General features: G+C 41.9%; 2 protein-coding genes across 3 annotated transcripts in view; one reads left to right on the top strand and one right to left on the bottom strand.

The window, feature by feature from the left end:
- Positions 1 to 1,687: 1,687 nt before the first annotated feature.
- LOC139538469 (coiled-coil domain-containing protein 89) lies at positions 1,688 to 5,617 on the bottom strand. Its single transcript, XM_071340548.1, has 7 exons — positions 5,345 to 5,617; positions 3,773 to 4,245; positions 3,516 to 3,646; positions 3,293 to 3,429; positions 3,115 to 3,191; positions 2,535 to 2,634; positions 1,688 to 1,964 (listed from the first exon to the last, which is right to left on the bottom strand). Exons 1-7 carry the CDS (start codon positions 5,402 to 5,404, stop codon positions 1,878 to 1,880), a joined length of 1,065 nt encoding a protein of 354 aa, XP_071196649.1. The 5' UTR covers positions 5,405 to 5,617; the 3' UTR covers positions 1,688 to 1,877.
- A 1,457-nt stretch (positions 5,618 to 7,074) lies between these two features.
- lrp2a (low density lipoprotein receptor-related protein 2a) overlaps positions 7,075 to 27,440 on the top strand; it is a 69,760-nt gene continuing 49,394 nt past the window's right edge. For both annotated transcript variants that reach the window (XM_071340547.1, XM_071340546.1), the window contains exons 1-17: positions 7,075 to 7,218; positions 14,061 to 14,168; positions 14,410 to 14,532; positions 14,735 to 14,851; positions 15,610 to 15,720; positions 17,669 to 17,782; positions 18,066 to 18,182; positions 18,847 to 18,990; positions 19,084 to 19,203; positions 19,332 to 19,460; positions 19,961 to 20,130; positions 21,188 to 21,411; positions 24,804 to 25,010; positions 25,175 to 25,377; positions 25,467 to 25,607; positions 25,785 to 25,988; positions 26,606 to 26,798. In XM_071340547.1, coding sequence (XP_071196648.1) covers positions 7,110 to 7,218; positions 14,061 to 14,168; positions 14,410 to 14,532; positions 14,735 to 14,851; positions 15,610 to 15,720; positions 17,669 to 17,782; positions 18,066 to 18,182; positions 18,847 to 18,990; positions 19,084 to 19,203; positions 19,332 to 19,460; positions 19,961 to 20,130; positions 21,188 to 21,411; positions 24,804 to 25,010; positions 25,175 to 25,377; positions 25,467 to 25,607; positions 25,785 to 25,988; positions 26,606 to 26,798 — 2,534 coding nt within the window. In that variant the 5' untranslated portion in view covers positions 7,075 to 7,109. The remainder of the gene's footprint in view (positions 7,219 to 14,060; positions 14,169 to 14,409; positions 14,533 to 14,734; positions 14,852 to 15,609; positions 15,721 to 17,668; positions 17,783 to 18,065; positions 18,183 to 18,846; positions 18,991 to 19,083; positions 19,204 to 19,331; positions 19,461 to 19,960; positions 20,131 to 21,187; positions 21,412 to 24,803; positions 25,011 to 25,174; positions 25,378 to 25,466; positions 25,608 to 25,784; positions 25,989 to 26,605; positions 26,799 to 27,440) is intronic.

Here is a 27,440-nt window from a genome sequence, read left to right as displayed (position 1 = left end):
AAAGTATCTATATCCACAGTAAAACGAGTCCTATATTGACATAACCTGAAAGGCCGCTCAGCAAGGAAGAAGCCACTGCTCCAAAACCGCCATAAAAAAAGCCAGACTACGGTTTGCAACTGTGCACAAATATCATACTTTTTGGAGAAATGTCCTCTGGTCTGATAAAACAAAAATAGAACTGTTTGGCCATAATGACCATCGTTATGTGTGGAGGAAAAAGGGGGATGCTTGCAAGCCGAAGAACACCATCCAAACCGTGAAGCACAGGGGTGGCAGCATCATGTTGTGGGGGTTCTTTGCTGCAGGAGGGACTGGTGCACTTCACAAAATAGATGGCATCATGAGGAATTAAAATGATGTGGATATATTGAAGCAACATCTCAAGACATCAGTCAGGAAGTTAAGGCTTGGTCGCAAATGGGTCTTCTAAATGCACAATGACCCCAAGCATACTTCGAAAGATGTGGGAAAATGGCTTAAGGACAACAAAGACAAGGGATTGGAGTGGCCATCACAAAGCCCTGACCTCAATCCTATAAAACATTTGTGGGCAGAACTGAAAAAGCGTGTGCGAGCAAGGAGGCCTACAAACCTGACTCAGTTACACCAGCTCTGTCAGGAGCAATGAGCCAAAATTCACCCAACTTATTGTGGGAAGCTTGTGGAAGGCTACCCGAAACATTTGACCCAAGTTAAACCATTTAAAGGCAATGCTACCGAATACTAATTGAGTGTATGTAAACTTCTGACCCACTGGGAATGTGATGAAAGAAATAAAAGCTGAAATAAATCATCCTCTCTCCACTATTATTCTGACATTTTACATTACACAATAAAGTGGTGATCCTAACTGAACTAAGACAGGGAATCTATACTAGGATTAAATGTCAGGAATTGTGAAAAACTGAGTTTAAATGTATTTGGCTAAGGTGTATGTAAACTTCCGACTTCAACTGCATATAGTTGTCAATAATTTATCATGAGAAGAATTAGCCAGGTAACATCAACATGTTCAAGCCTGATAAATAACAACGTTCCAATGGTCAAATGCTCTCTCACACACACACACACACACACACACACACACACACACACACACACACACACACACACACACACACACACACACACACACACACACACACACACACACACACACAGCCTGCACTGCCCTCTTGTGAGAGAGACGTAAACTAAGCCAGAATCTTCATATGGCTTCTCCATATAAAAGTTACAGTGCACTGTCTCTTTTCAACCTTCAGCCATATTCACCATGTTGGGTTCTGACGCTGCTGCACAGGGGCTCTGCAAGCTCTTAAGCCAGGGTTTAATACCCTAAAAGCATTCAGTAGAGCCCCAGCCGCTCTCTCAACACTTGCCTGGGGACCAGACGGAAGAATTTCTAAATCCACCGTCTGGGACATTTCAGTGTTTGTGTTTGAAATGGTCCTCTCATGTCCTCTACAAGCCTGGATGTTGGATAAAATTACATTTTAACTTAACTTTCTCTACCGGTTGTCTGGATGGTTAGTCGTTATGTAGGAATGATTTTGAAACAATATATCCACAGGAAATTATAATGAATCCACATTTTCAAAGTGCAGGTAGTATGTTCAGATTTCTATCTCGTGAAGCATGTGCACACAATGTAAATACACCAATCAAAAATATAAACTCAACATGCAACAATTTCAATGATTTTACTGAGTTACAGTTCATATAAGGAAATCTGTCAATTGAAAGTAATTCATTAGGCCCTAATCTATGGATTTCACATGACTGTGCATGGGCACAGCAATGGGTGGGCCTGGGAGAGAAGCAAATTCATACTCTTATCTTATTACATCAGTGAATGGGTGGATGGAATGGTAGTCTTAGCCAATCATATGGCGCAGCTTGGCATTTAATTCCTTTTCCTTTTCAAGTAGGTCGGTGCTGTGGTTTTTATAGGCGTCAAAATCCTATGAAATAATTGTATACAGTTGAGCACGATATAACTTTTATAGCAGCTCTTTTGCAATATTGCAACGTCAGTTTATCCCAATGATTTATATATACACTAGATGACAAATTAGACGGCAGTGTGTTGAAGCCACCATGCATCCATCTTAGCACTCCCCCAACATTGTAAAAAATATTTAGGAAGCTACAGAAATGCATTTATTAATGTCTACATTTGTTTTTGTCACATGTATTCTATTACAGACACCTTAATGGATACTTTAAAATTATATTTAATAAGATAAACATAAAATAGAAACAAATTGAAAAACATTTTATTTAAAGTATACATTTAAGAGATGACTAATTGTCCCCACTGTCCCCACTACAACAAAAAATACATAAATCTGTAATTTTGTCCTTCATATATTTAATTGAAATCCTGTAGAATTCCATTGATTCCTTCCTATGGAGGACTGGGGAGTGCCAATATGGCCGACCGGTGTCTTCAAAGCCTCTCAATCGTCAATACATAGCATTAGCAATCCAGGTTTTATATACATCATTGGTTTTCCCACAATTCAACTAACCTTCTTCAGCTTGTTGCAAGTGTTCACAGACTGATCAAGAGCATGCTGGAGTTCTTTGACTTTCAAATTAGTGTTCACCACAGCTGCCTCTCTTTCAAACCTAAAGCAGAGACATATTTGATATACAGACTGTACATTTTGTGTGCCAGTATTGACTGAATTTTAAAGGCCCAGTGCAGCCGTTTTGATTATCTCAATATCAAATCCTTTCTGGGTAAAAATTAAGTACCTTACTGTGATTGTTTTCAATCAAAATCATCAAAAAGAACCACAAATAGCTTCTTAGCAAGAGCAATTTCTCAAGCAACATTTTTACTAGGACTGTCTGGGAGTGGTATGAGGGGGAGAGATTTGGAACACTCGTTCTTATTGTTCTATTCATTTGAACTAATTTACCACCTGGTGATGTCACCAGGCAAGCCAAAACTCCATCCCACCAAAACAGCTCTTACACTAAACGGGCATCATCATCATTTTCACAGTATTATTCCAACTTCATAGTGTGGAAATATATATATATATAAAACACAGGAAATCACATTTTTGACTGCACTGGGCCTTTAAATCATTATATACATACCTTTCTTCTGCAGCAGCCCTGTTTTTTTCCACCTCTTGCCTTTTTGTCTCCAACTGCTGGATTTCCACCTGTTTATCCTTTCAAAAGGCAGAAATATCATGATTTGGCTGAACTGCTTCCATGTCTAGTTAAAACTGCCATTCTGGTAAAATTTTTTTTAATGTATGTTATGCATTACCTGTATTAGTTTCCCCCTTTGCATCGAGAGATCCAAGAATTTGTCTTTTTCCTTGGCCAAGACCTCAATTTGTTTCTGCATCTCTGTCCCTTTCAATGAATCATTTTCTCTAGCTTTTTTAAGCTGTTGATCAAGTTCTGGTCAAGAGACATCAGAAAAGCGGTCATATTTCTCATTTAGGACAGATATTTTTTGGTAAACAGAATTATACAGCCAAACTCACCCGTGCACATCTCCACTGCATCGCTCAGCTGTCTTTGAGCATCATGCAATTCATCTTGTAAGGACGCCTCCTTAGTTTGATGGAGATCCATGAGCCCTTTAAGTTTGGTCTTGAATCCAGTTGTTTTTCCCCTGTTTGGAAAAAATATATACCTATTGTTATGACACTCCTACATTGAATAATCGGATGAAGTCAGTCCACATTCACTAAAAATGCGGCCATAAATTTAAATAGAAAAACAAATGGTGCATTCTTACTGATATTCATTATCAAGACTTCTATGTTGCTCAGCAAGGTCTCTCAGTTCTTGCGTTAGTTTCAAAACAACTGTTTCTTTGTCTTGTAAGTCTTTAGAGAAAAGTTTCTCGTTCTCTTCCCGAAGTCGTTCGTTCTCCTGTTTTAGTTTGGCATTCTGTCTTTTGTACTCGTCCTTGAAATGTATCAGCTCCTGATGGTTGGCTGCCAGATCCATAAATCTTTGCTCCAACTGCATGGATCTCTTCTTTTCCTTGTCAAGTTCGGTCTGTACGTCTGCTCTCAGGTCTTCTAACTCAGAGTTGATCCTCTCCAGAGCCTGACAACGAAGAAGCATGTCGTCTGCTCTTTGTTTCAAAATGCAAATCAAACTCGATTGCTCGTCTATCCTTGACCGCAGCATCCCTGACTCCGTCCTCTCGTCCAGGGAAAGGCCACGCAGTTTCTCTAAAGACTTGTGGACATCGTCCATGTCCTGGAGGAAAAAAAGAAGTCATGTGAAATGTATAGACATGTAGCCTAGCCTAGTTGACTTACATTAGGCACTCATGTTACAGTGATACTGTTAACCAGGTCTATCTTGCTATAAAAACACTCATCTGAGGTAACTTTCTTAGATTTTACATACCTATAAGGTCCTGTAGTTATGAAACATTACCAGCACCAAATAGTTTTGTGTTTTATTTTCTCTTGTGGGACACATGTCATATAATTTTATAAATGTTGCAGGCCACTTTAAAACTATTTTTGGGCTGCACTTGCCCCACGGGTCCTAGCAGTACTACATCCTTTGGCTTAACTATTCCTAGTCCAGTCAGGCTGGTTTACACTAGTTACCACAGCCACAAAGTAAAATGGTCTATATCGTAAAAATCTGCGTTTTGGTCTTCATTTAAGGTTAGACATGAGGTTACCAATGTGGTTCGCGTTAAGGCTACCTTTAAAATCAAATTTTAAGAAAAATATATTTTTTAATAGGCGTGGTAACTAGTGACGACCATTCGGGTTCTACTCTCTGTGGCACATCCAGCCGATCGTCCAATAACCCCAACTACCATGTAGAGTTATGTTGTACCTCCCCCCATTTATTGATGTATATCCCCATCGACTCAAATTGTCCCAAACCGAAGTTTCCTTCCAACCCTGCTGTCACCAACATTGCAACATTTTATTTCCACTGAGACTCATGGAGTTCCACGAGAAAACAATTTGTTTCCAATCATTTGTAACATTGTAGCAAACATTTCCCGTCTGCAAGTGCAAGCAGCCTGGAGCAAGTGAACAGCAGATAATCACTCTGTCAGTCAGACAATTAGCTAGCTATACATTATTCATTGCAATGCAATCTTGTTTTAATTCGAGGGAAATTAAATGTATATTCCCATAAGATTGGCCATGCGGTATTCAGATATCCACACTCACAGGTGGCTAAATAATGCAAAACAAAGCGTGCTTTACTGCTAATGATGACGAGTAGATGGTTAACGTTAGCTAGCTAGCTACAGTAGCTTCAATCTGGCAGAGCCGGACGTCGACGTTTCTTGAAATGATAATAACCTGGTACTGTTTCTTACCTGTTTGGTCTCTCTTATCATCTTCCTTAAGTCTTTTGGACTTCTGTGGGGTGATGCCATGTCGACTGCCTTTAGAAAAAGGTATACGAGCTTCGAGATGCGTAAATCAGTATCGTTCACTTAACGTTACTACTTCAACGAGTATTTTACAATGGGTCTTGTTGGAGAGCCGCAAAGTTTCAGCTGTTGCTAATGGCAACTGTCATTTCAGTTGCCTACCCGAAACCATTTTCTCCCCTCCCATCTTTACATTTCCTCGCACCATTTCTTAGTGAGCGGTGGCATACACCAACATTAATCATGTTTGACCAGAATTGTAACATTTATAATAACGTAGTTGATTTTGTATGTATTTATTTGGCTAATTGGCTTGTGCCAAAAGACATGAGCCACGGAATTATACAGCTCGACACAAATGCACAAGGGAAATGGAAAAAGGAATGCTATGTTGCATTGTTCGGAAGTGTTGCAGATGTAATATGAAACGGCGCGCCGCAGGTGGAATTTCCTCCTCTGCACCACATGATGGGGCTGCTGCGCCTATCATAAATGGGTTTGCATGCTACACATAGAAACGTGAGGCCCATCTAAAGTGGCTCGCAAACATGGTCCCAGACCCAATCCTTCGTTATTTCCGTAACACCAATATTTAAAAGCAATGTATACAAATAGATAGTTATCGAGGAGTACAAAAACAATCAAATGTATTAGGCTATGAATGATACCCAGCACATCAAAACATGATTTTTTACGAAAAAGAGCGAAACTGCAAGGCTTGAGGCACAGTTTATATTTCAAATCAAACCATTTTGGGATATTCAATGGATTTATTGGGTGACACCTTGCTTGTAGACCTAAAGTATGTGATTATTAGGCAGTCATTTACAGGACGAAATAGTGATCCAACTTGCAGGCCTATATTTATTGATTCGTCGATTTCATCTCATTTTACAGCTTTTTTTTGTGCCATTTATCATGATCTTGGCCTTGAAATTATGATCCTGCCCCAGTGCCCCCATGTAATTGAGGCGAGCCTTGGCCCCGGTGTAGTCCCGTACCAACACACCAAGGTCACCCTGAAGCTGAATAACGTTGAGTCCTTTCAGTCAGAACAAAAAATAACATTCAACAAAGCTCTGGCAACAACATAACCTATAATTGATTCGATTATTTTACTCTTATGACAAATAATTGTCTTATTACTCACTGGATGTGAAAGATCATGTGAGCATGGTGGAAGAAGAGCAACAGTTTTTTATTTGCCTGCTGCTGAGTTAATCAAATTGACTACTAAATAAATAGTAAATAGATAAACAGTAAATAAATACATGTTTAAGACCTAGGACATAAATCTTTCAATTCAGCTTTGTAAAAAATAAAGTCTCCAGGGAATTATTTGCGAATGAGCTATTTTAGGCTAATCCATGTTGTTTTGATTTACATCGAGAGTAATTATTATAGATGTTTAGACAACAAGACAACAAAATGCTGCGTTCTTATTTCACTAATGTTGCCACCATTAGGGCCTACCTAGCTGTCTGATGGACAACGCAATGTCAAATCACGTGTAGATGAGACATCCCGGGCAATGGAATTATGCAGATTCCAGGGCGCGCGGTTTAAGGGTTTTATCGGCAGGGCTGGGGTTGGGGGAGCGACCGTCTCTGGCTTTGTGTACGCCCCTTTTCATCAACTAGCGGGACAAAAAAGAGAGAGGCAAGCAACAGCATCTCAGTCCCTAGAGCACCTCCATCTGCCCGGCTTCATGAGGAGCTGGACGGACCAGCCGGGACCCAGCATCAGAATGTGGAGAGCAGTACTTGCAAAACTTCTTGTTATATTGATTTTCTGTACTTTCCGCTGTCATTCACAAGGTAAGAGTATCCTAAACTCATCTAAACACAGCCTTTATTCATTGTGAACCTGCGGAGAGTTGTTTGTGTAGCCTATATCTGCCCTGGATGAGAAAATGTCAACCACTTGTACATAGAACCCAATAACACCTATCTGGTAAAGTGGCCTGATTTGTAGTTATTGGGGTTGTTTTTTGAAGACATATTTTACTCAGCTAAGATGTTGATAGGCAAACAATCATCTAATTTGGCTATCTATAAGTAAAAAACAAGCCATTTAGCCATGTTTGGACAATGCTTGGCCTATTTTAAGTGATAGGCACTAGCGGTTAGAGCATTGGGCCAGTAAGTAACTGAAAGTCTCTGGTTCGAATACCTGAGCCAACAAGGTGACAAATCTGTTGATGTACCCTTGAGCAAGGCATTTAACCCTAATTTGCTCCAGGGCCACCGTACTACTATGGCTGAGCTGTAAAACAACACATTTCACTGCACCTGTCCAGTGTACGTGACAAAACATACATTTATATTTTTATAAAGTGATCTGCACTTTCTATATAAAAAAATCTGAATTTATTTTGTCAAATCTTACCAACTCCTTGGCCAGTTATTTCCCCAGCACTACACATATTTTTTTTTGCAACCAATAAATACAGAATTAATTTAATATAATTTACAATATTTGACTTATTTAACAAAACTATTCCACTCTAAACATTATTAAAGCTTGTATTGAGCACAAAGCCTGCCTCAGACTGATTTGAAGTTCTCTCTTGGAGAACTTTTGCCAGAGCTTTGTCGTTGCTAGGTAACAGAAGTGAGCATGTGACTTGCAGACAATCTGTGTGGACTGCAAGCTACTGGTACAAATCTTATTCAGAGGAACTCAACGGCTTGCCTAGTGCAAAACCTCTATAGATGATAACTAATTATATGGCCTTAATTCAAGGACCCATTTTCCTTAAAATGTTGTAGAAACTAGTCATATACCTTGTTTGATAGATCTGAAATACTGTTATCTTTGTCTCTTGCATACTAGTGTAGCCTATACCCTACTGCTCAAATTGTAATCTGCTTTCTTTTTGCTCAACCCTTAGTATGTAATCTCCTTAGTGTGAATCAAGCAACTAATTACGCTGCAGCTGCTGCTGCTGCTGAAAGTGACTATTTCTACCTAAGCAACAACAGGCAAAAGAGTGTATGTAAACTTCAAGGGGAAAGTTCTTACAACCTCACATGGAACCATCCCAGGCTAAATAGGCTGTATGTTTCTTCTTAATTTTTTTTTTAGCTGTATTGCACTATAAAGGCTACTGTACATTCCAAGGCAATACAAAATAAGAAAGTATGACAAAATAATCAAATAAAAAAACACATATCTCAATCAAATGTAATAATTGAAATTATCCAGTGGCATTTTTTAGTACATAATATGGTAGTGATCTCTACAAACTGAGGCTATGAGCATGGTTTTCGCCAGAATTAATTATAATTTTGAATCAAATCAGGGCTTTGCCAGCGTTTTCATGTTAGTAAATAGCAGGCTTGTCCCTTAGAAATGAACAATGATGTACCAAGGATTTGTGTCATCCTAGTTTAAAAAGACATTGAAGTCAACAGGTAATCAAAGTTGTCTGTTTCAGTATATACCAAGTTTTAACTGCATTGACTAGGAATAGGCCTCATGTACATCCTGCATCTTTTGCCGTTTTGCATCATGGCACTTGTTGATCTCCTCAGAAATTTGAGGCAGGAATGGTTGATTTAATCCCGATTTATCCAGCATGCGTTTGAGAGGAAATGACAAAAAGGGCCTTGGAGGACAGGTTACTTTCTCTAATCCATTGAGCCTAATTTCCGCTGGGTCCTCCAGGGATAGGGTTCACACTCATTTTTGCCCTGTCAAAGTTTCTCCAAAGCTGGGGCAGCAGGTAGCCTAGTTGGTTAGCGCGTTGAGACAGAAACCACAAGGTTGTTGGATTGAATCCCCGAGCCGACAAGGTAAAAATCTGTCATTTTGCCCCTGAACAAGGCAGTTAACCCACGGTAGGCCGTCATTGTAAATAAGAATTTGTTCTTAACTGACTTGCCTAGTTAAATAAAGGTTAAATGTAATTTAAAAAAAGCTAATGTGGCTCAACTTGATGATCATTTAATGTGTGACAGACAGTCTTTTGTGGCTTTAAAAGAGGCTTTAAAAGTGTTGTAAAACACCTGTGTTGAAGTAATGGTTAGTGTGACACACTTGTAGGGTGATTTAATGTTACAATAATAGGTAACAAAGGAACTGGACTTGGTGGAAAGCATTTCACTACACCCGCAATAACATCTGCTAAATATGTGTATGTGACCGATACAATTTGATTTGATTTGACCGTGGCCGTTCAAAACATGGTTTCGCAGGTTAATTGCTTGAATATTGGGGCTAAATGCCTTTCAAACCTCAATCATTTGCCAAACAACCTTGGTCATTCAGGATCTTGTGAAAAACATGCGTGATTTATTTAGAAAAAAAAAACATACAATTAAACCAGGATGAACAAGATGTTCAACGTGTTACACACGTTATCTAGTACAGGCGGATATGGGGTTGACTAATTAACATTTCCCCTACTAACTCAAATAGGTGTTTTCAGTTGCTCACATTCATTGAGCCTAACCTATTATTAGTTAATTTGTTTTATAGCACTACAAAAAAACACTTGCGGTTTGATGTTGAAATTTTACAAGGCACAGAAAACCTTGGCCAGCATGTGCGTGCTAAATCTTAAAGATGCTGCGGCCTTTTCCGGTGTAAATCCGTGAGCAACGTTAACGCTGTATTGGAAAGGAGAACAGAAGTTAGCACAGTTGACTCAAATGAAGGGCTAATCCTTTCCCATTATACAGCACTCTCAACCCAGGTCCCAGACTATTATGTGATGCATAGGGTGCAAGGTTTAGGCTAACAATGCTCACGTTGTGTTGAGTGACAGTTTGTCAGAGGCCGTGTGAACAAAACCATTTGACCTCCTGCAGAAGTGCAGTGTAACATCTCCATCTCTGTTGCTTTTTACACGTTTCTAGTCAAATCTAGCCTTACAAATGTGTTAAAAAACGTTATACAAGTTTTTTCAAGTTAGAATTAGAAGTACAGCTTCATTCCTCAGACACTATTTCTTGCCTCCTTTTGTACCTATGCCAATACCAAACTCCCTTGGGCTTTTCTCTGTTTTGTGTGTGGCAGCAAGAGCCAAAGTCAGTTGTTCAGCAATTGACTGCATTCTGTTGAATTGATTTCCATATGAAATGGAGCAGGAGCACTTCGCTCTGACAGCATGGACGGATCCAACGCTCCACGCTGCCAGACGTTTTCTAGACACACATTCAGAGAGTGCGAGGGGACGCACAAAAACCAGGCGGTATTGATGAAAGAGGCTACAACTCTTTCAGGGCCCCCACATGATTGGAAAGAGATGTTTTGGGGAAGGGAGGGGTGATTCTGTTAAACTTGTGGTTTTTTGCATGAAGCTATACTGTATTCTGCATTCTGCTATCCCTCTTCATAGTCCATTTGGCGTGGTGACACTTCCAGTTATGAGGTTGAAGCCCTGCTGGCTCTTCCATTGTGCCATTGTGATTTCACAGTGGGGTCTGAGGCATTGGCAGGCTTCATTCTAATGAAAATTCCTCTGCTGCTCCTCTTTGTTTGGCAGTAGTAGGGCGCCCTTATCTTTCTCTGTGGATAGTGTGGGGTTCTCGCCTGCTGTGGGTTTAAGATGGCTAATTACAAAAGACATGGCCAGAGAGAGGGACAAAACAAAACACCAAACTAAACAAAACAGGCTAAACAAAGACACTAACAAAAAAGTACCAATCCTTAGACACCACATTCTTAAGAGCTTATTTGCATCATATTGGCCACTTTTCTCTAAACTTTATTTTAATAGTAATTGACTGACAGAGTCAAATTGCCCCTATTTTGATCATTGTTCATATATTTTGGCTTTAAAAAAAAAACTATTTACCCAATTTATTCCTGAAGGAATAGTTAGTCAAAGGACTTTAAAAAAGACTATGGCTGAATGTAAGAGCAGCTCACATTCATTTAAAAGTCCACTTTAGTCTGCCAGTCACCTTTCCCAGAACTGATACTGTCAGGAAACACTGGCTTCATTTGAATGTCTCAGAAGATTGGTTTCCCTTTGGCAAAGGTTGTTGAAAGCTGTTAACCTAATGCATAGCAGACAGGGATTATGAACAGGGATTATGAACATCGCCATTGATGCTAGGAGGCCTCAGGAGTGTCCTTCCTCTGAACTTGAAGTCCATTGTTGCTAGGAGGCCTCAGGAGTGTCCTTCCTCTGAACTTGAAGTCCATTGATGCTTAAAGACACTTTTAATATTTTGCTCTTTTGAAAAATATGTTGGTTTGTTATGTTAATAAACTGGTGGACATTGATATGCAATCCTACTTGTGGGTCAAGCAACGAGTGAACGTGGTTTTATTTGTCTGATATCTACCATACATTGTCAAATATGACATATTCAGAGTTGATCTTATAATGATCATAATGGCATTGAGCATTAGACCACTGAATGTCTGTTCAGGGGTACAGAGATAAACCAAAATGTCTTTCAGTGGTGTCACTGTGGTGCTCCGATACTGTATGCACCGTTTGTCTTACCTGCATGTTACAGATGATGCTGAAACCTCCCGGATCATTTCCTCCCAACAAAGGCACTCTTTGAGCTAATGGGGAAGCAATTTTATCATTAGTAAACTGAGCAGGAAAAAAGCTTGCTTCTCAATTGGCTGCTGAATTAGTTAAATATGAAGCCCCTTTGGCTGGCGTAGTTTAAAAGCAGTTTAGTGGTGTCGGCTAATTAATCTGAGACCAGACCTCATGATATGAGAAGCCCCTCACAAGGCTTTTAGCACAGTCATGACCCCACAACTCAAGTGGAAGTGAGTCATCTTTGAAGAGCACATTACATAAAAGAGATGATCAACTTCTGACTCGCCTATAATAAAGTGCCTGCTCACACAACATTTGTCAACTGAATGGGCTGAGATTTTCCAAGTCAATTCGTTACGTTGTATGTCTGTTCGACGAGGAAGGAACATTTCCCTTGGCTTTCGGCGTTTGGTCCAGTACTGGTCATATTGGAAGTGCTCTTTTTTCACCTGTCGGAGGTAAATGCTTTGCCAGACTTGTTCTTTAATTAAGTAGGCAGACTCTTAATGTCAGTGTCCAACAATTCCATCTTGTCCTTGAATATCTCCTGGTGTCTCTACGTCCTGCTAAAGGAGAAATGTCAGTAGAACCTGTGCAACCGACGCCGTATCAGTTTATGCTTCTTTTAAATGAGAAGAAGAAAAAGGCAGTAGTTTCCTAAGAGATTTCAATTTATCAGCACAAGATCAAAGGATGACGTCATACTGATGCTTAGTTCAGTGCCTTATCTCATGAAAGCTCATGTTTAGCGTTAGGCCTAGATGGGTGTGGACGGATTGAAAATTATTTTTCCCGTACAAAATTGTCCAGTTGCTATATTTTCAACACGTCGGTTTCTTTTTGTTTGCAATTGACCACTGTCTTTTTGTTTTGCATGCCCTTATCATGGAACATGCTCCTATGCCATTGGAATTTGAAGTCATTTGTTGATAGCTGGAGTGGGAGAGAAGCACCACGTGAAAGGTTGTGCTAATAGGAACTCAATGCACATGCTGACTGGTGATGGCACAGCTAGCTGATGCAATGGAAATAGCTGATTACTTGCATATTTGCTTCTAGGAGTCACAATACATGTATAACATATGATCGATGGATATCGCCCATTGACACATTTATGTTATGTGAAAACTGGTCATGAATCAGTATCCAAAAATCTTACCGCCAATGTTTGGAAATGTAATGTTGTTTAAAAAATATATATGTGTTTGTGTTTTGTGTGTAATTTGATTGGTCGGATGGCAGTGTTTGATTTATAGATTGGAAATAAAACAGAGGTCATTTGTATTACTGGTTGTATTTCTCAGTGTCGTTTGTTTCTAGAACAATGTCTTCAGTTTGTTTTGCAACTGAGGTGTTGACGCAATGTAAAACCTTTCACTTCAGCACATATTTGACCAAGCAGGGACTGTGATTAAAGGTAGTCGATAAGACACTGTAGACCACCAACCCCAGACATGCACCACCAACCACCACCTTACATCTCCCTCAGCAAAGAATTTGGGTTTAAGGGTTGCGGTACCACCTGGTACCACTATTTATCCCAATTACATTTCTGACAAGGAACAGCATGCACCATAAATCAGGTTGTCAGAGAGAGACAATGAGAATTGTACATTCCAATTCGGACGGGTCTGACGGAGCGCTCTGCCACTGAACTATGCTGCTTCAGTTGATATCTCCTGGAAAACGTCAGGGAAGGTAGAGTGGGGGTACCTTATCTCCTCAGATGCCACTCAGTGAGAACATCAAAAGGAAGCTTGGGATGAGTGTGCTGAGTGTTGTGTAACTGTTTTGAGGATGGCTGGCACGCTCATCTCCAGGCCCTGTCGATGCTGTTAACACCATGCTTCATCAATAAGAGACATTCCCAAACACACCCAACACTGTTTAGATGTTTTGATAAGAGGCACAAAGAGTTCCTTCTATTTATTGGACTAACTATAGTAGAGAGGGAAATTTTGACAGGAAATTATTTCTTATTTCTGACCTAGTTTAGAAATACCCATGATCATGATCAAGATCAGGAAGAATTATGCACCTGGGGACTGAAGGTATTACAAAATAGGATATGAGAATTGGTCTAACATATGGAATGAAGATAACTTTAGAAGTTAACTTTAGTAATATTGTGTCTCCTGTATGAAGGTTGTGAGACGGGGCAGTTCCGGTGTGGGACAGGCCGATGCATCCCACAGCACTGGCGTTGTGATGGAACGTTAGACTGTGTAGACGATTCTGATGAAGCCGACTGCCGTGAGTAACTTCTCCTCTTACAGTGGACTGGGCTGCACAATGACCCTCTCCCTTTACATGTTAACAGGATTTGTCCCATTTACTCACGTCTCCCTGTTAAAGAGCAGCAAAAGCGTTGCTTCGTAGAAGTGTCTTGTGTAAGAATCACCTGGCGTTGTCTTACTTAGACCTTCACCTACATGTTAAGTGTTGTTGCTGGTAGTGTGGAGACTAATATTGGATGTGCTGTGTGTGTCCTCAGCCCTTGTAACATGTGATGAGAGTCATTTCCAGTGCTTGAGTGACGGGGAGTGTGTCCCAGATGTCTGGGTTTGTGACGACGAAGAGGACTGTGAGGACGGCTCAGATGAGAGACACCACTGTCGTAAGTTCTCGCACTTTCTACAGTAGAGGAAATCAATACACAAGTACTGTGTAGACCATACAGTGTACAACATATTCTATTTAGACTTTTCACCAGTGTGACAGGTGCCACAAATGTTAACCCAAAAATCAATGACAAAGGCAATTAAGGGGGTAGAGAAATGCTACACTTGTGGTTAAGTTGCTCCTCAATCTCTCTGCAGCTGGTAGGACGTGCTCCAGTGGGCAGTTCAGCTGCACCAATGGGGCCTGCATCCCAGGGGAGTACAGGTGTGACCGGCTGCCCGACTGCTCCGATGGGGCTGACGAGAGAGACTGCCGTAAGTTCCCCAGTGTGGCTTACTTACCTTCTTCCCTCAGGCTCCTGTGGCATTTTAATCAATTTGTAAGATTAAGAGGCTTGCTGACTGACAGAATGGCCACAATATGCTTCTTGTTGTCAGAGGTTGATTGCAGATTCCTTGGGGATTAGTCAAGCTGAAGTTCAGCTGCTATTCCATTATTGTGCCGACATGTTAGACCCACAGCACTGCACACTTTGGTAATCTCACAATGGCAGAAAAAAAAGCCAAGGCTGTTTGTGGCGCTAATAGAAAACTTACTGTAAGTGTTTTATCCTCCCATTAGCTTTTAGCATTTTTTTTTGCGCCATCACAGGCTGAGCCTGTTTGCCATAATTACGTACAAAGCTTTATATTTCAGAGGTGAATTGCCAACGTGACTTCCTGGGGGAGCATTTAAGGGTATATTTTCTACTGTTCATGAGATTAAAAGGGGGTTAGAGCTGCCAATGCGGCAGCTAAGTTAATGATCTGCTAGCAGCAGACTGTTACATTTGGCTAATTGCATAGTTGTGTTAATACTTGAGTACTTGAGAACTGTATATAGGAATGCTTAAGACATTTGAGAAATGTCATGTTTAAGACTAGTAGAGACATTTGAGGTTTGAAAGGGAAAGCATTATGCACCTCTTTGAACAAATTATTTGATGCTTATTCTTTATATTCTTTGAATATTCCACAGATGGGTTTGTTCTATGTCAGTCTGGTATGATTTGTCATGTTTATTTCCCTCTCAGACTACCCTGAGTGTACAGAGCTGAGGTGTGCCAACAGTGCCTGTTATAACCGGACCCAGCACTGTGATCAGGTCATGGACTGCCGTGACGGGTCAGACGAGGCCAACTGCAGTAAGTGTTCACTTCTGGCTGTGACTTGGGCTGTTACGATGACCGTATTACTGCCACATTACCGGTCAAGAGTCATGAGGGCAGTCAAATTCCACGTGACCATTTAGTCACGGTAATTATGATTCTCCAAGCTCTGATGCTGCTGATGGTCATTAGTAGCCTACCAAACGTTTTAACTGCTGGTACTCAGCACTCTATTGTCCCTCTAATCACTCTGACATCAATGCAAATGTAATCGAAAATCTAATCCAACACTTCATTAGAGCCCATGAGCTCATGTTGCGCAACATTTCTATAGGCTATGCAATTGCGTGAGGAAAACAGAGTGATGGCCTCTATTAAAAAGAGGAGGCCTACTATATTGGGGCGGCAGGGTAGCCCAGTGGTTAGAGCGTTGGACTAGTAACCGAAAGGTTGCAAGATCAAATCCCTGAGCTGACAAGGTAAAACATATGTTGTTCTGCCCCTGGTGGTGGTGTTTTCCTGCTAATGGAACATTTGCGCTTATTGCCATGTGCGCTTTTCAGCGCTTATAATGTGACGAAATAGCCTTAGTTTATCAACATTTTAAGCTAAACATTCTCATCTGTTGCATCAGGCTCATTGCTTAAAACAGTTTTTTTTTATGATAGTGGTTGTATTAGTTTGGGATCTATCGCATCCCACAACTGTCCCAGACTATGTTTAGAATATGTATTTCTCGCACAGAATAAAATAGGTCAACTTTTGTACTATGGGGGATAGTAGATTGACATAGGCTAGTGCTTTTGCTGTTTGTTAGGCCGACTCATCTTGTTGGCTGACGAAAAGTAAATGTGGACAATTCTTCCAATATCTTCAATATGCGCCTCAAGAATTAGATAAGGACTCGAGCAGTTACGTCCCCGATGTGTCTGTCTTCACTTGTAGCCTGTGAAAAAGGCCCAATCAAGTGACTGAGAACAATGTGAGTGAGAGGTGTTTCGGCACACAGCCGGGAGAAGGGAATTATAATTATTATATCCAGCCCAAGGGCACAACGGCCACTGGCCGCAAAAGACATGGATTTGTTTAGGGGGCATTACGGCCGCACAAAGGGGATGCAGCCGGGAAATTCGAGGCATTATCAAGTGCTTGTCAAATTGTTAATGAGAGACTATTGGAGTGTGTACAACCTGAGCAAAAAAACTAAGCAGAGCTTATGCCTTTCATGCAACTTTTTTCAAATGATCATTAGAGTCACATCATAGAATGTACAAAACATTTAGCCCAACATTTGTATCACAACTAAAGTTACATAAATAACTCTAAATTAAGCATATAGGAGTACCTGTTTCTTTGTTAACCTCTCAACACAGAATAGCTGTATGTGCGCACTCCCTCAAATCATTTGGAGAAAATATCCTTTCTATTTTATTCAGCTTTGTTCATTTATGTTCTTCATACTATAAATAATATAAAATAATGCCACGGAATTCTAAGCAAATCTTATCTGCTCAATGAACTAGTGTAGCCCATAGCCATATGGCATAGCCAGATCAGGACCTAGCATGAGGACAACTCAGACAATGCTATTCTGTTCTTCTGAAATAGACTACATTTTCTTCATATCATGTTTCTTTAGACCTGTCTAAAATAAATAATGGATTTATTGTGATGGTGTAGGCTATATTACGTGGATTTATTAGACATTTTTTTTAAATGTAGATGTTCCAAAGGTCTGCATCAGTGTGTGGAAGCCAGGAGATGTTAAATGTTTTTATGTTAATTAACGGTCACTTACCGTGAGACCAGCAGTTATCTGCTTGACAATCACCGGCTGACAAAATTGTATGACCGCCACAGCCCTAGCTGACCCGCATGACCACGTATTTAACCAGGCCCTCGTCCGGTCAGTGCAGCAGGGGTAAGATTAAAAACTGACACATACAGACAGTCACTGAAGGGGTTTTGTGTCTGTTTTATTCAGCACAGCACTGCAGCAGTGGCCTGTTCCAATGCGGAAACGGAGAGTGTGTCCCTCAACGCTATGTCTGTGACCATGACGACGACTGTGGAGACAGGAGTGATGAACAGAGCTGCAGTGCGTACCTCTACCCTCCTCGCACCACTACTGCTATCTGTCAACCCATAGTCTGCACCTCTAATCTTAACTCCTCACCCAGATAGTTTCTCCCCCTAACTTGGACTTAATCTGACCTTTTCAATGTGCTTCTCTCTCTCTCTCTCTCTCTCTCTCTCTCTCTCTCTCTCTCTCTCTCTCTCTCTCTCTCTCTCTCTCTCTCTCTCTCTCTCTCTCTCTCTCTCTCTCTCTCTCTCTCTCTCTCTCTCTCTCTCTCTCTCTCTCTCTCTCTCTCGCCCTGTAGCCTATCCCGCTTGCAGAGGGAGCTACTTCACATGCCCCAGCGGTCGCTGTGTTCACCAGGTCTGGCTTTGTGATGGAGAAGATGACTGTGAAGACAATGCAGATGAGAAAGGCTGTGGTATGGATGCTACAGTGTGACAGCTCCCCTTCTTCTTGACACATTTTTAATATTGGACCCAGAACCCTGAAAAAGAAACAGTAAGCGGGTTCAGTAGATACACACTTGAAGGAGTGAGAAACACTGCTGTGTCGAAAGCTGATTCACCTCTGGTCTCCGTGGTTGGTATGGGCTAGGCTCTGTGCTCCTTAAAGTGTGGTAGTCAAATTCCTCTTTGATCGCTCACCCCTCCAAAGAGCTTTAGAATTCTTCAAAAGATATTAAAGTTACGGGAGTTAGTGTCCTTGCCAGTTTTTAAGACTCTGATCGACAACACTGTTTGTGATAGTCGCAGTTGTTTCTAATCTTGAATTGTATCTGTAACTTGTGACGCTTTTGTGTGTATTTAGTATTTTTCTGTAATATTTTAAGTACACGCTGCTATTTCCCTGTTTTGCCTTCTTGCCAGTACGCCCTCGCAAAATAGGTTTTTAACCTCAATGGGTCTTACCTGGTTAAATAAAGGTTAAAAAAATATAGATTTCCCCCCCTCCTCACTGAAGAGTGTTTTTGGAGAATGGGCTGCAGAATCCTCCAATAAGGCTGCTGTCTTCAATGCATACCTCACACATTGTTGCTGTTTTCTCAAAGCAAGGCAATGAAGATGACTTTGTTTTCTCTGCAGACGCTGTATCACGTGAGTGCTATCCTGGAGAATGGCCCTGTCCATCCTCAGGCCTGTGTATCCCAATGGACCAACTGTGTGATGGGACAGCCCAATGTCCAGATGGAGAGGATGAGACCAACACCACTGCTGGACGCAATTGCAGTCAGTAACAGTACAATCAGTTTAAAGTGCACGCACATACTTTATTTTGAGAAGTGACATTGGGAGTAATGCGTGTCTGTCTGTGGTTGTCAGGTATCTGGAGGTGTGCCTCTCTGAGCTGTGAGCATCGCTGTCATGCGTCTCCTGAGGGAGGAACCTGCTCATGTCCTTCTGGGTACACTGTCAACAACAATAACAGCCGCTCTTGTATCGGTAAATACTGATAAATTCACTCCGTTACAGTACATTGAAAGAACTGGAATCTCAGGCTACTAGAGGTAGAATATTGGATGTTTGCTTTGAATTATTCCATTTTTTTATTTTTTAATTCTTGGGTGAAGACTTTGACGACTGTCAGATGTGGGGCGTCTGCGACCAGCTCTGTGAAGACCGGATAGGAACCCATCGCTGCAGCTGTCGAGAGGGCTATTTCCTGGAGCAGCACCGATACTGCAGAGCTAACACCTCAAGTGAGTGGCCAGTGTTGAGCTTCAATATACTTCAACATATCAAAGTCATTCCTGCTGCCTAGAGCCCCTCAACCCAGCCTCCTGTCTGCCAGACTCTGTCCGCCTGCTCTGCTTTCTGGTGCATTGTTGCACACTGAGTGTTATTTCTGCCAGTCGTTTGTGTCTGTGGACCCCTCTGACTTTGAGGCCAGCAGCAAAGAGGGATTTACTATGTTAACAATACAGATCAAATTATCTTGACCATTTGAGTTTCTAAAAATCTTACTAAAGGTTACTATAGATTAAGATTTGAATCAACCCAATAGTATGGCTTCAAAACTGACTGACTCAAATGTATTGTTATTTATTTTCTGTTTTCTACTGCTGAGTAAATGAATGAATGATTATACAGTATATACAGTCAAAAAACAACTGCTCAAACAGCATATGACAGGTGTTTATAAGAGATGATGAAATGTTTGGCGTGTTGTCTTACTGATTGCCTTGTCTACTGTCTGTAGCTAGCGTAGCCTCGCTGGTCTTCTCCAATGGCCAAGACCTGCTGATTGGTGACATCCATGGACACAGCTCTCGCACCCTGGTCCATTCCCAGAACAGAGGAGTCCCTGTCGGGGTGGACTTCCACTACCTCCTCAATAGAGTCTTCTGGACGGATACTATTCAGAACAAGGTAATACTGGCATTAAAATACTTCACGAGTGGTCCCTGTGGCCTTGTTAAGGCATCAGTGCATCGTTAGAATTACATGTACAGTGGACCGTAGTTACAGTCCACAGGATAGAAAGGCTTATTGTTTGAGGAAATGCTTGAGTTGTACAGGAACCTGCCCCCCCCCCCCCCCACACACAAATGAGAGGGAATACTTTGACAGATCTCTTAAGATACCGCCACTGTTAATACTGTACAAATGGTAGACCTGTCGGCTCCCAAATGGCTGGGTCATAATGAAGGGGAAGTAGGTTGGAAATGGAATCCAAAATGTCTAATCTGGAAAACTGTCTGATATGCTGGTATGATGTTCGCATAGCTCAGTGTAAATTTTGTAACCCGATCGTGTTCAAAGTAATCATGCAGTATTTGTTTTCACCGAGTCCACCCTGTTATATGCATTCTTTGGCCAGCTCAAAGGGCTTTGTTCAGCATCTTGGCTTCTGTATGGCTTGAACCCCAGCCATGAGGCTGAAAAGCAGGGACATACCAGCAGTGGGGTATCTGTGTAGATCAGTCACCTCCATAGCAGAATGTCAGCGTATTTAAATTCGGGGGACCACAAACAGGCCATGTGAACGTACTAGGAAGGTTAAACTAGCAGGCTACTTCCACATATTCAGTTTCTCTTTAAACAGGTCAGCTGAAAATCCTGCTTTTTAGATGTCTGGGTCTTGTTTCAAACGAGCCAGAGCTGTAAAGAGCACTATCCCTTCCGAGGTGCCAAGGCTTCAAGCCTGAGAAACTGGTGCCATCTTGGAATCAGTAGGGTAGAGGTTTCAGAATACTATCCGACAGCACCGCTCAAATGCTACGAGACAGACAAGATGGAAGTCAGACAAGCAACTAAAGCCCAGCCTTAATGACAGTAATTTCCTTCTCATGTGGAGGTATTATGGTGACATATCCCCGTCCCTGTTTCTCGGACTGTCTCTTTTTTTATATATCTCCGTGAATTTCCGGAGCCTTAACCACCAAAGAGCTAATCTCTTAGCAACAATGCTTTCTTTTGTGGCCAGGTGTTTTCGGTGGATATGGACGGTTCCAATATGCAGGTGATTTTAAATGTATCAGTTGACTACCCAGAGAACCTAGCCGTGGACTGGGTGAACAATAAGCTGTATGTGGTGGAGGCCAGCGTCAACCGGATTGACATGGTGGACTTTGACGGGAATAACCGGGTGACGCTGATCGCAGAGAATCTGGGAAACCCCAGAGGGCTGGCCGTGGACCCAACTGTGGGGTGAGTCGAGTGGACCTCCCCTATCCTCCATCCCTCCATCCTCCATCCCTCTATCTATCTGTCTCTCTCTCTCATGCTGTACCGGTAGAGAGTAATGAGTGTGTTCGATTCGCAGATTTTCCTGGCGGATTAGTGAGCAGTATTAAAAGTGATGAGCCTCATTGTAATCCAATAGTGCAGTTCCAGAGTGGAGGCTGGGCCAGGTGGTTACAGGTGAATTGGGAAGTGATGCTAAATGTACGCACTTGTTCTACCTCGGTGGGATTTAGGGCTGGCCCACCTGTAAGACCGGGAACAAAGACAGTGGAGGATGTGTCTGTTTCAAATTCAATTAAAAAAGGAAATCCGCTTATGTATCACCTTTTGTTGAGTTGCAGTCTTGGTCGTTTTATAGCTAAAAGGATGGATAGCTTTGCTGCTATGCAATCCAGTTTACCAATGTTCAATATTGCATCCAGTACATAAATCAAATCAAATTGTATTTGTCACATGCTTCGTAGACAAGCTTCGTAGTCTACACGTAGGTGTAGACTAACAGTGAAATGCTTACTTACGGGTACTTTTTCAACAATGCAGAGTTCAAAATAAGATAAAAAAATCAAATAAAACATTTAAATGGTGAAATGAGGACACACAGTGAACGAAAAAAAGAAAGACTAAAAATAACATGGCTATACACTGAGTATACAAAACATTAAGAACACCTGCTCTTTCCATGACAAACTGACCAGGTGAATCCAGGTGAAAGCTATGATCCCTTATTGATGTCACTTGTTAAATTCACTTTAATCAGTGTAGATGAGGGGAGGAGACAGGTTAAAGAAGGACTTTTAAGCCTTGAGACAATTCAGACATGGATTGCCTTGAAATATTTACGGTAAGTGCCTTTGAACAGGGTATGGTAGTAGGTGCCAGATGTACCGGTTTGTGTCAAGAACTGCAACGCTGCTGAGTTTTTCACGCTCAACAGTTTCCCGTGTGTATCAAGAATGGGCCATCATCCAAAGGACATCCAGCCAACTTGACACAACTATGAGAAGCATTGGAGTCAACATGGGCCAGCATCCCGGTGGAACGCTTTCGACACCATGTCCATGCCACGACAAATTGAGTCTGTTCTGAAGGCAAAAGGAGGTGCAACTCAATATTAGGAAGGTGTTCCTATTGTTTTGTACACTCAGTGTATTTAGGGAGTAGAAAATAATATGGCTATATACAGGGAGTACCAGTACCAAGTCGATATGCAGGGGTACGAGGTGTGTGTGTGTGTGTGTGTGTGTGTGTGTGTGTGTGTGTGTGTGTGTGTGTGTGTGTGTGTGTGTGTGTGTGTGTGTGTGTGTGTGTGTGTGTGTGTGTGTGTGTGTGTGTGTGTGTGTATGTGTGTGTGAGTATGTTTGTGTGAGTGTGTGTGAGTGTGTGGTGTCAGTATGCATGTGTGCATGTTTTGTTTGTGTGGGTGTAGGTACAGTTGAAGTCGGAAGTTTACATAATTCTTAGCCAAATACACCTTAGCCAAATTCACAATTCCTGACATTTAATCAGAGTAAAAATTCCCTGTCTTAGGTCAGTTAGGATCACCACTTTATTGTGGAATGTAAAATGTCAGAATAATAGTAGAGAGAATTATTTATTTCAGCTTTTATTTCTTTCATCACATTCCTAGTGGGCCAGAAGTTTACATCCACTCAATTAGTATTTGGTAGCATTGCCTTTAAATTGTTTAACTTTCGGGTAGCTTTCCACAAGCTTCCCCCAATATGTTGGGTGAATTTTGGCCCATTCCTCCTGACAGAGCTGGTGTAACTGAGTCAGGTTTGTAGGCTTCCACGCTTTTTCAGTTCTGCCCACACATTTTCTATAGGATTGAGGTCAGGGCTTTGTGATGGCCACTCCAATAACTTGACTTTGTTGTCCGTAAGCCATTTTCCCATAACTTTGCTTTAACTTCCTGACTGATGTCCTGAGATGTTGCTTCAATATATCCACATAATTTCCCTCCTTCATGATGCAATCTATTTTGTGAAGAGCACCAGTCCCTTCTGTAGCAAAGCACCCCCACAACATGATGCTGCCACCCCTGTGCTTCATGGTTGGGATGGTGTTCTTCAGCTTGCAAGCATCCCCCTTTTTCCTCCAAACATAACAATGGTCATTATGGCCAAACGGTTCTATTTTTGTTTCATCAGACCAGAGGACATTTCTCCAAAAAGTACGATCTTTGTCCCATGTGCAGTTGCAAACCGTAGTCTGGCTTTTTCTATGGCGGTTTTGGAGCAGTGGCTTCTTCCTTGCTGAGCGGCCTTTCAGGTTATGTCGATATAGGTCTTGTTTTACTGTGGATATAGATACTTTTGTACCTGTTTCCTCCAGAATATTCACAAGGTCCTTTGCTGTTGTTCCGGGATTGATTTGCACTTTTTGCACCAAAGTACGTTCATCTCTAGGAGACAGAACGCGTCTCCTTCCTGAGGGGTATGACGGCTGCGTGGTCCCATGGTGTTTATACTTGCGTACTATTGTTTGTACAGATGAACGTGGTAGCTTCAGGCGTTTGGAAATTGCTCCCAAGGATGAATCAGACTTGTGGAGGTCTACACATTTTTTTCTGAGGTCTTGGCTGATTTCTTTTGATTTTCCCATGATGTCAAGCGAAGAGGCACTGAGTTTGAAGATAGGCCTTGAAATACATCCACAGGTACACCTCCAATTCACTCAATTGATGTCAATTAGCCTATCAGAAGCTTCTAAAGCAGTGACATCATTTTCTTGATTTTTCCAAGCTGTTTAAAGGCACAGTCAACTTAGTGTATGTAAACTTCTGACCCACTGGAATTGTGATACAGTGAATTATAAGTGAAATAATCTGTCTGTAAACAATTGTTGGAAAAATTACTTGTGTCATGCACAAAGTGAATGTCCTAACCGGCTTGCCAAAACTATAGTTTGCTTACAAGAAATTTGTGGAGTGGTTGAAAAACGAGTTTTAATGACTCCAACCTAAGTGTATGTAAACTTCCAACTTCCAACTATATCGTGTCAGTGTGTGTGTATGTTAGGGTGTAAGTGTAATTAAGTATATATAGGTAGAGTCCAGTGTGTGTGTGCATAGAGTCAGTGCAAGAGAGTTAGTGCAAGAAAGGGTCCATGCAGGTAGTCTGGGTAGCCATTTCATTAGCTATTTAGCAGTCTTGTCTTGTGGCTTGGGGGTAGAAGCTGTTCAGGGTCCTGTTGGTTCCCGACTTGGTGCACTGGTACTACTTGCCTTGCGGTAGCAGAGAGAACAGTCTGTGGCTTAGGTGGCTGGAGTCTTTGACAATTTTTGGGCAACCTACTGTACTGGTAACCTGTACCTAATCTGTACCTAACTAAGCCAAAATACATTTTCTTCACAGGTTCCTGTTCTTCTCAGACTGGGACTCTCTGAATGGAGAGCCAGGTTTGGAGCGGGCTTACATGGATGGAACCAATCGCTATGGGATCATCAGGACTAAATTGGGCTGGCCAGCAGGGATCACACTGGATATTGATGCCAAGCGAGTCTACTGGGTCGACAGCCGCTACGACTATATTGAAACCACCACATATGATGGGCTTCATAGGTAAGCATACCAGATATGTTCCTTATGAAAGAGCTCAAATGTGATGTTCTTTGGCCAAATGTCTGGAGAGACCAAATGTAAGAAGTCAAAACAATGCCGTTTCCCTGTCTCTCACAATGGAAAATGTACAGTCTGCTCAGGGTATCCTCTCCACCACCTTTCAGGAGAACAGTAGTCCATGGAGGTGCTGTGATCCCCCATCCCTTTGGCATCAGTCTGTTTGAGCACACTGTGTATTTCACTGACTGGACCAAGATGGCCGTGATGAAAGCCAACAAGTTCAGTGACACAGACCCTCAGGTGGTCTACACCACATCTCAGACCCCACATGGAGTGCAAGTGGTACACCAACTGAGACAACCATATGGTAAGCATGTCACGGGTACAACCACTCTGCTGATTTGCCCCACTTCTGTATGTTCTGTCAGTGACTGAGCGGTTGTGTTGTGTTCACAGTGGCTAACCCTTGCGGGGCAGACAGGGGCGGCTGTGAGCAGATCTGTATTCTAAGCCACAGGTCAGACAACCAAGGGCTGGGCTACCGCTGCAGGTGTCGCATGGGCTACGACCTGCAGGCTGATGGCAAGAGATGTGTTGGTAAGACCAACACACAAACCTCGTTTCGCTTTTTCCCTATTAACATTGGACTTGGTACACTTCAATGTGCTGTGTCCTTTATATGTGTCCTTTATACTGCCCATGTGCCCATGTGGTGTGAAATATGAGGTAGAAGATCTGGAGGTTCATGGTGGATGTCTTCTTCTCACTCGCTAGCGGTGAGGCAGTTCCTTCTCTTCTCCAGCCAGCTGGCTGTCCGAGGGATCCCCTTCAACCTGTCCTCTCAGGAGGATGTCATCCTTCCTGTCACTGGAACGCCCTCCTACTTCGTTGGGGTGGACTTCAGCGCAGAGGACGATGCCATCTTCTTCTCAGACACGGCCAAAGACATTATCTACAAGCAGAAAGTGGATGGCACCGGTGAGAGTATTGATGACTCAATACTGTATATTAGAATCAAACACCGAATTTTCTGTTAAATATATTTTTATAACTGAATTTGTAGTTCATGTTTTTTTCATTTTTAGAATGTGAGGAAAACTTTTTTGTAACCATGGTTACATCCCTACATATATCCTTTCAAGCAGAGAGCTCAAGCATGTGATCCAGCCAAGCTTATACCGGCAGTTAGGGGAGTGCCTTATGGAGCCGGGTAGTGCAGTGGGGGAGGGATGGGGAGAGGGAGGGAGGGAACGGGCAGGAGCATGGACAGCAGTGAAACTATCACGTAACAGCTCAAAGTCAGGCTCCAGAATGTGATAAAACAAACACTGGGAACATAATTAATTAAGATTCAATATTTATCTTCCAACTTCCATGTAAAATAAGTTACTAATGTGGTAAAGAAATTACAGTAGAAAATGAGACCACAATCTGTACTGATCAGTGGTGTTGTTTTTGCAACATAGGGTTGACCAGCCCTAGTTTTCTCTGTCAGGTCTACATAGCACAAATGCAAGCTGACAGTCTATTTACTTAAATGTGTTCCTCTTTCATCTCCGTATTAAATGGCGGTGTCACCACTTTGATCTGCACAGGCAGGGAGGTGCTAGCTGCCAATAGAGTGGACGGCGTAGAGGACTTGGCTTACGACTGGATTTCAAAGAACCTCTACTGGACGGACCCGCGCTTCAGGAGTATTTCAGTCATGAAGGTGGCCGATCAGTCCAGGAGAGCCATCATACGCAACCTGAACAACCCAAGGTCCATCGTGGTGCACCCTGTGATTGGGTAAATACAGCTTGGCTGGGGGGGGGGGGGGGGCAGGGAGAGACGCTTGGCGCCACTTCCAGCCTTAATGTTGCAACAAAAACAAGAGAGAGGGAGAGCAGATATGATAGGGTTATATATCTTGTTGATGCTTGAAGAATGCTGACTTTACCGATGAATACATGCTTTTTACAGCATAATATCCCAACATTTGATTCTATTCAATTCATTAATATAAATGCTGATCAGATCATATTTGTTTAAGATTCATTTAAAGGACCATAGGATGTCAAAGGGAGACAAAGATAGTGTGTGAAATGGGTCAAGTACTCCAATGTCCTGGGCATGCACAATTTAGTAAGGGCATTATCCAGAACCAGCAGGGCTCAGAGGCCCATGCTTTCATCCTGGATCCCTGCCTCTTAAGAACATGAAAAAGCATTAGCAAACTGAGCAGTTGTGTCTAGTCACACCTAGTATAATGCGAGAGGTACCGACCCATTCATAGATTGTTCGCACTTTAAATCCCAAACCTGATAAAAGGACTCTTTATTTAGTGCTAGTGGGACATTTCCAATAGCTTCAAAGTCATAAGGCCTCTGAGTCCAACAGCCTAGATTAGTGCTGCATGAAGGCCGGTATTGTAGTGAACACTAAGAACTT

This window comes from Salvelinus alpinus, chromosome 14 (assembly GCF_045679555.1).
Source record: "Salvelinus alpinus chromosome 14, SLU_Salpinus.1, whole genome shotgun sequence".
NCBI lineage: Eukaryota > Metazoa > Chordata > Actinopteri > Salmoniformes > Salmonidae > Salvelinus > Salvelinus alpinus.
The sequence above is the reverse complement of the archived record's forward strand: the minus strand, read 5'-3'. Positions and strand labels throughout refer to the sequence as shown.

Coding starts and splice junctions, on each gene's coding strand:
- LOC139538469 (XM_071340548.1), bottom strand. CDS start 5,404: ATGGCATCACCCCACAGAAGTCCAAAAGACTTAAGGAAGATGATAAGA. Junction 3,430..3,515: donor TGCAGTGGAGATGTGCACGG/GTGAGTTTGGCT, acceptor TCTCTTGACCAG/AACTTGATCAACAGCTTAAA. Junction 2,635..3,114: donor AGGGCTGCTGCAGAAGAAAG/GTATGTATATAA, acceptor TCTCTGCTTTAG/GTTTGAAAGAGAGGCAGCTG.